At 35.2% G+C, this 8,261-nt stretch overlaps 1 protein-coding gene across 1 annotated transcript; it reads right to left on the bottom strand.

The window, feature by feature from the left end:
• Positions 1-204: 204 nt before the first annotated feature.
• LOC145001767 (cellulose synthase A catalytic subunit 2 [UDP-forming]-like) lies at positions 205-6,979 on the bottom strand. The gene is made up of 14 exons (XM_078961114.1): positions 6,370-6,979; positions 5,726-5,921; positions 5,395-5,627; positions 5,000-5,108; positions 4,743-4,917; positions 3,623-3,889; positions 3,188-3,533; positions 2,966-3,103; positions 2,750-2,875; positions 2,471-2,683; positions 2,101-2,380; positions 1,811-2,007; positions 1,223-1,573; positions 205-1,141 (listed from the first exon to the last, which is right to left on the bottom strand). Exons 1-14 carry the CDS (start codon positions 6,448-6,450, stop codon positions 560-562), a joined length of 3,294 nt encoding a protein of 1,097 aa, XP_078817240.1. The 5' UTR covers positions 6,451-6,979; the 3' UTR covers positions 205-559.
• Between the last annotated feature and the right edge of the window lie 1,282 nt (positions 6,980-8,261).

The raw sequence follows: 8,261 nt of genomic DNA, 5'->3' as shown, positions 1-8,261 counted from the left end.
AGTGTTTCAAAGCTTCACGACATCCAAAGATGACATAGACAGATCATTAGACAACTGTTGTCCACTATTGTCCAACTATTCAAGCTCAACTTAAAAACCAACTTCAATCCACATCTTTCAACTTCAATTGAGAGATATACTCCAGCTCAATCCAAAAATGGCCTGAAATATGTAACATAAATTGATGGAAACAAGAACAAGTGGTTTTATTCCAGAAAGAAGATATTAAATTATATAAAAATAGCTAAACTTTATGTTTCTTCATGGGATTACAGACAGATTCATCTTCTTCTTGAAGTCTATCCCTCACAACCCACAAAAATTACCCAAATTTAAAAGAATCAATAAAAAAGATTTAACCCCAAAAAAAAGAAAAACAAAAAAAGACTTTGCAAAATCAATCATCATCAATGTATCAGGTCCCGATCCCTTTTTATCTACACACATTCACTGATAAATATTTCACTCACAGACCAATCAAAACCTTCATCCAGACCTTTCTTCTTTCTTTTGTAACATCTCTAATTCTTCTTTCTTCTTTCTTCATGTCTGTATCACTTCAGTCACAATCCAATCCACAAACTTCCAACACAATCCCACCCCTGTCCAAAAACGGGTTGACCCGGACCCACAACAGAGAGAAAATCGACGCCAACAAGATCGACCACACAATCAAAATCGTCGGAACCCCACTTTGCTTCCCCATCATACCCTTCAAGAACGGATAAAGATGTAAAATCACCCAAATCGCGAAGAACAATCGACCAAAAAGCGGACCCCATGATTCGTATCCATTGCTAATCGCATCAGATATCCCAACAATCACACCGATTATGTTGATGATTAAGAGGGTCAATGGCGGGATTAGGAGCGTCGTCCATTTGAAGATATAAAGCTCTGCAAAATCGCCATCGTCTCCTCCTTTTGACGTAACTGTAAAATTCGTGTTGACTCCGGCCAATACTTTGAGTAGACCTTGAAAAAGGGCAAAAAGATGAGCTGAGACACCACCGATTACCCAAAACTGTTCGTTTCTCCATAAATCATCAATCCCGACACCTCCCCATTGGATTTCGAGAATGCTTGTTACAGCAATGGATAAAAACATGAGCATGAAGAGAATACTTGCGTAATTGCTTATCTGAAAATTTGTACAACAATCTCATCAGTCATCAGTCATCATCAATCGTTTTAATCTTTGATAGATTTTCAAAATACTTACCTCAGGAACAATAAACTTTCCAGTGAGCAGACAAACAGCAGGAAGAGTACAATAGGCAACCAAGGGGACAGATGTCAACGGATAAACAACCGAATTTATATACGAAAACCGCTCCAACGGTTTCAACCCGCACCCGTATCCGTACCAAATCGGACAATGTCGGCTCAACAAGATTTCAACCGACCCGAGGGCCCACCTAAGAACTTGATGAAGACGATCCGATAGATTAATAGGAGCCGAACCCTTAAAAGCCGCCCTTTTTGGAATACAATAAACCGATCTCCATCCATGACAATGCATCTTGAATCCCGTTAAAATATCCTCCGTAACCGACCCGTAAATCCATCCAACCTAAAAAAAAAAAAAAGTTAATTAAGTATATATTAAAATAAGAAAATAACTACTACACATGTCCATTTCGTTGGTCCCGTTTTGTTACAAAAACGGGACCGTGAAATGGAGCAATAAATATTAGTCATTCATGGGTCCTGTTTCGGTTAATGAAACAGGACCCACGAAATAGGTCTTGTTTCGGTTACAGAAACCGAAACAGGACCTACAGAGTGGAAGAGGATTTTAATGGAATACCTCTTTTCCCCATTCGGTTTTATCTTCATAACCGCAACTTATAACATGAATGGCTTCTTTCAAGAGTGATGCGGAAGTTGCTCCGGGAGGAACACCGCCGTCTTCCAAAAGTGTTGAAGCGATAAAAACCGGAGATTGACCGAATTTTTTCTCAAACTTTATTTGAGGCATGAGTGATGACTTTTCACTATCGATTCCTATATTCAAACGAAGAAAATAAAAATAATAATTAGGGTTTTTGACATAAAAAGGTTTTGAAATTGGTCCCCTTAAAAGCACACGATACTTGCCTTCGATTCCTTCTTCGATATTCTCTAACGCATGTATTTGTGGTGAAGTCTCTTTATTCTTCTTATTACTCTTGCTTGTTTTCTCCTTTGACTTCCCTTTTCCTTTCTTCTTTCTTGATGACAAACAACAACAAAACCATTTTGGCAAACAATTGCATGTTTTCCCGGGTGGTTTCTTTTTTGTTGGGGCATCGTATCCATACAATGCTTGTCTCCTAAACACACACCCCGTTCCCACATATATTGGCCCTTGTATTCCATCAAGCCCTTTCATATTAATCTAATACAAAATATAAAGTTGAAATTAGTTTATGATGATGACATTAACGTTATATATACAAAAATCGAGTTGAAAAGTTAGTTTGCATACATCGAAGAACACAACATTACGATTTGAGTATCGATCATGTCGATCAATACCATCGAATCTTTGAGGAAATTGAACATAACAAATCTTCTTTCCGGATGTGGGGTCCATCATGAAACACATTGATTCTCTAAGTGCTTTAGAGTTGTTGATGTAGTGATCACAATCGACATTGAGCATATAAGGTGCATTTGAGATGACAGCTGACACCCGAATCTTTTCAAGAAAAAAGAGATGTTAGAAGCAACCAAAAAAATAAAAATCAAGAAAGTTTTTTCCTACCAAAGAATTCATGGCACCAGCTTTCTTGTGATGATCAAATCCAGGTCTCTTTTCACGAGATACATAAACAAGACGTGGCAACTCGTTTCCTTCTATGTCATGTACACCATTATTCCCAAGAAAAACCTATTTTCATAATAAAAGAAACCTCTTGTTATTATCAAGTTTATATAAAAGAAAAACCAATATATTTATATTATATTATATTAAGCACACCTGAATCATTCCAGGATGATCCCTAACATCATTTCCTGGCCATGGAGTACCATCTTGCATAGTCCACCCTTCTTCCGGAACCTTCTGAGCCATTGTCACAAGCCCATTGATCCTCACCTTAAAATCTTCATACTCCCTCTATAATTTTATAAAGTTTATCATCATATAAGTCTATATATATGTATAGGTTTGACCTAAAAAGTCAAATAAGAAGATTCTTACCTTCATAGCACGACGTTCCCTGACAAATGAAGGGTGTACTTTATCTTTAAGATAATCAACTTTTTCAGCAAAATACCACTCAGGGGCACGTGGCTCAATGTTAAACTTCTTGCAAAAGGGTACCCATTTTCTTGCAAATTCAGAAGTTTCTGAAAGAGCTTCAAAGGTAAGCATGGCAGCACCATCATCAGAGACATAGCAAGCCACCTTGTCCACCGGATAATCCACCGCCAGGATTGACAACACCGTGTTGGCGGTGATAAGTGGCGGCTCTTTCAACGGATCCACCGTACTCACAAACACATCTATAGGAGCTAACTCGGATGCCTTCCCCTCTTTCTCATACCTAAAATAAAAAACTTAGGTTAAAATTTTTTAAACTAGAGATGCAAAGAAAGATATTAATGGGAGTTGAATAAATAACAATTTATGTACCTTAGTGATAATCGATCAAGGTATGTTTCACGTTCAATTGGGAACCATTTTGGGAATTGATCAAAGATCCATGAAACAGCAAACCAGATTTCACAAATAACTGAAATGAGCCACAAGGCGTATGCATCGTTCACAGGGTGGAGGATTCTATAGTGGAAAAAGAGGCCAAGAATCACCATACGAATCAATATCACCATTCGATATGGATTTATCTTGCTTGAAGAAATCGGTAGCTTTCTTGAAAGTGGTTGCCTCCCTTCATCCATCCTATAAAGATTCAAAAAAAAAAAGTATTTTTTTAGTAGATTGCATGTTATATTAACAATCAACAATAATAAGACGCCTTTCATCCTAGGTCGGAGAAAATGATGCAACCTAAAAGCAAGCATGGGTCCTTAACTCCTTAACTCCTTTTAACTTTCTTTTTTTAATTGAGAAAACGATAACACATTTAAGGAAATAGAAGGAAAGGATAAATGAGGGCAACTTTTGTAGAAAGGGAAAGCCTTTTTCTTTGACTTTCTATATTGAGTAGTTGTTTCTACAATAAGTCGTAAAAGAATATTTACATGTAGCTTACCGGATTAATTCTTGTCTCCATTAAGTCAAAAAGAAACAACACCTTAAAGGTTATGGGACATATGTATGCATGAATGTATATACATATGCCTATAACAAGACAATAAACTACATCAAGTGAACTTTTTTTGTGCGACTAATTAGTAAATTACCAATTATGCTTTCATAAGTCGCAATGTGAATTTATAATTGTTTTTTATCGATGAAAATTGAAACATTTGACTCGATACATAGCTGACTTAAGGTGTGTTTAACTTAACTTTCAATGAAATATCCCAAACACCCTCCTACAATGACAAAAAAAGAAAGAATCTTGGGGGAGAAAATCAAAAGATATGCGACCTTAACAAGAAATATTGTCAATACAAAGGTAAAGTTGCAACTTTTATGAGGCAAAAAGTGTCCAATAAAGTAACAATATACGCAAGATTTTGTGTCATTTCTGTATAAAGATTCGATTTTTATTAACTTATCATTACTCAAGAACTAAACTAACAAACAATTATAATAAAAAATTATCTTTTGAAAAGGATCCACTTACTTGGGCATATCAGGATCATCAACATCTCCATCATTATGTCCACCACCCTCATGCTTAACCATTTGGAGTTTATCATTTTGCCTTTTCCTCCATTCCTCCATTCTATCTTTCCAAGCAACTGTTCCATACCCATAAACTGCCAAATCTTTCTTTGGATCCATTGGTCTAGGTGGCACTATAAACACCAAAAAAAGATTAGTCAAGAAAACTAATTGTCTTTAAAAAAAATTCAAACTTTATCATAAACCAATTCTTACAAGAAACTTGTGAAGCCGTGTCAGAAAACGGCATTGGATGGACACGTTTTGTCCGATTCATAAATGGTGGAATAATTAAAGCATGTTTATCAGCCGAAATCCCATCATCCTTCAATAAAACAAAAAAAGAAAATCACATTAATTAAACTCTCACAACTTGAAATCACAATAAAGTTTGTAAATCTTGATTTTGACCCATTGACACTACGCCTCTGCAAAACGGTTATTCTTTCAACAACCCTTTCAACAACCCCTGAGCTGTTTCACACAAATCAGGTACACAGTGGCCCACTAAGAGCACATTGTCCAAAGGTCTTTGAAATTTGTATAAATTCATAAATTAAAGTATCAAGTGAAATAGAATTATGGCTATTAAGCCTATTACATATTACTACCTCTTGACCAAAAGTAAGAAGAGGGATCTCAGGGTTCAAGGCGGCTGCATCCACCTCAGAAGGGGTGGCAAATCCAGAAGCATTAGATGGGCCCCGCCCGATATTAAGACGCGAAGAGAACGCCATGTCAGCAACATTGTGAGGATCTCTTCCTGAATAGTTTGCAAGATCAAACTCATTGTCCAAATCATCAAATCCCTCCTCATCTTCATCACCATCAACTCTTGGACTCCCTAATCAAGATCCAACAAATTAGATAAAGATTCACACAAAGCTAAGTGTTTTGAGTAAAATTGGTATGAAAAAGATAAAATTAACCATTTTTGCTTACCTTTAATCCGCTTGTATCGAGTTTTGCATTGAGGACAAGCTTGATTACCCTCTCTTCTTTCGTATTCATAGCAAGGTCTACAAATCGGGAAAGCACATTCATTGCAAGCGACAAATGGTTCTCCATCGACTGTTATTTCAATCTCATCTCCACAAATCTGACAAATCTGTCCACTCAATTCTTTAACAGAAGTCACCTGTTGAAAGAAATCGAAAGTAGTTTAGATTTCATCGAAAGTCAACTAATTGATCCTTAAATCTTGACCGATAGATCCCAAATTAACATGGATTCCAAGAAAAAGGTGTAATCTTTATTTAACTACCTAATAGATAAAGAAAAACAAGATTTCAAGTGATAATCTTTGGAATCGAAGATGAATTGTGTGATGTGAAACCCAAATCTATCGTATGAACAGTGATTCTTATCCAAAAGAGTAGTTTCTTCAACACTGTTGAAGCCACCGACAGAAATAAATATAGAAAATTTGCTTTATTTGACGATAGGAACTCAAATAAGAAGTCTAAATGCACGAATTCAGTTCAAGAAGTAGAGATATTGCAACATTTAAGCCATAAATGGAAGTAAGATTTGAAACCCAGTTGAGATAAAAAGAAGAAGGATTTAGATTGGGAATTCTAACTTACTCTTCCAACTTCATCCGCATTGATTAGAACAAATTCATTACGATTGTGTGAACCCGCAACAAGCCGTCCTTTTGTATCCATTGAATCACCGAAATACACACAAACTTAAACACATAAACACTGAAAGAAACAGACTTTGAGAAATCCAAGAGAACGCACTTCACACGACAAATCTCTTGAAGAAACCCATGAACAAAGTAGAGACTAGAGAGCTTTCCTCTCTTTGTTTCTCTCTCTAACTCTCTCTCTACACTTGTTTTGTGTTCTTTCTCTCACTTATTTAATATACCCATCAGAGAGAAAACCAAACCCACATTATAATACGACCGAAAACGAAATGTAAACAGCAAATACGTATATAATTTGGAATATAATATATGAAAGATAAAAACCAAGATGTTGATTAAAATAATCAAGTGGTGGTTTCGATTGATTCCTTTCTTGATGGAGAGAAGAGAACCCAGTTGGGGGTTTGTTGAGCTGTAATGTTTTGTGTTTGTGGATCACAGAAAAGGGGTTAATGGTTGAAGAAGAGATCAATGAAAAAGATAACTTGTGTTAATTTTTTAGAGAGAGAGATGGGCGTTGAAAGTTCAACGCGTAATACATAAGGGACACAGACACAGATCGCTTTGATGGATCTGTAGGAAGGGTTTTTTGATGATTTTAGTGAGAGAAAGTAGAGTATGAGTTGTAATTCGGAGGAAGTGGGGCCCTGTCGAGGAGATGGTGGTGGTGGGGAGGTGGGCCCCACCATGTACGGTGGTTCTTGGAGGGTCCGAGCAAGGGTAGGATAGTAAATTACCAAATTCGGAAATTCGTCGGCAGGATTTGCCGCAAGATAAACCCCTTTGAGATTAACTGTCGGTGGGGTGGGTATAAAGGTTGTACTTTTCAGATTGAGATGACGATTGATTTACCGGAGTTCTTGAAATCTTGAAGTGGTTGTCCGGCGGCGGTGGTGGTGGTAACGGCGGTTGGGGTTTCACTTTTAACCTTTTTCTACCATTTCACGGTTTTAACGTGGTAGATGGTGTCAAAAGACAGAGAAAGATCCTGTGTACTATACACACACTAAAACACACACACGAATGTCCATATAAAAATTATGTATGTATACGGAGGGGAAAAACCTTAAAAAGAAATTTTATGTTTTAGTGATTTACTAATTGTGTATATAATTATAGAAAATAATAATAATAATAATAATTTGTTGAAGGGGTGTTTGATTTTGAAAAAAAATAAAATGTTTTTGATTATTTTTTTATTAGTTGTGAAACTCGTGTATTATACTGGTTGATAAATATATATATATATATATATATATATATATATATATATATATATAAATAAAAGACTAAACATTAAACACTTTTAAAGTAAAATTTCAAAATATATACGGCCGAAATGATGAATAAGTAATCTTTAATATATATTAAAATAGAAAACGTATGAAATCATTATAAACAATCTGGGCTCTTGGTTTTATTTCAATCTTATATTTTCCACCCTTATATCAAATTGGACATCATCTTCCCCAAATACAATTTATTTAATTCCAATATAAGTTTTTCAATTGACAAACAAAATTAATTTCCATCCGTTGAAATGAAATATATTTAATTCCAATAAAAGTTTCACATATTTTAAATTTTTAATTTCCGGTTATAAAGATTTTAATATGGTCAACTTTAAAAAACATATTACTAAAAATCATTTCAATTAAGACGTTAAATATCAACCATTAATATAAATATGTTTATATTAGTAAACCATTAATATAAAATCCATTTTTATTAGGAAACGATTAATACCAAAAAAACCATATTCAAATTATCATATATATACGATTCATCCTTGAATTCACGACTCACACTTATTTTCAATCGTTA

Source organism: Lactuca saligna, chromosome 6 (genome assembly GCF_052625555.1).
Source record: "Lactuca saligna cultivar CGN05327 chromosome 6, ASM5262555v1, whole genome shotgun sequence".
Lineage (NCBI taxonomy): Eukaryota > Viridiplantae > Streptophyta > Magnoliopsida > Asterales > Asteraceae > Lactuca > Lactuca saligna.
This window is presented reverse-complemented; position numbering and strand designations above follow the sequence as displayed.

Coding starts and splice junctions, on each gene's coding strand:
- LOC145001767 (XM_078961114.1), bottom strand. CDS start 6,450: ATGGATACAAAAGGACGGCTTGTTGCGGGTTCACACAATCGTAATGAA. Junction 3,890..4,742: donor GATGATCCTGATATGCCCAA/GTAAGTGGATCC, acceptor GAATCTTTATAG/GATGGATGAAGGGAGGCAAC. Junction 1,142..1,222: donor GAAAGTTTATTGTTCCTGAG/GTAAGTATTTTG, acceptor ACAAATTTTCAG/ATAAGCAATTACGCAAGTAT.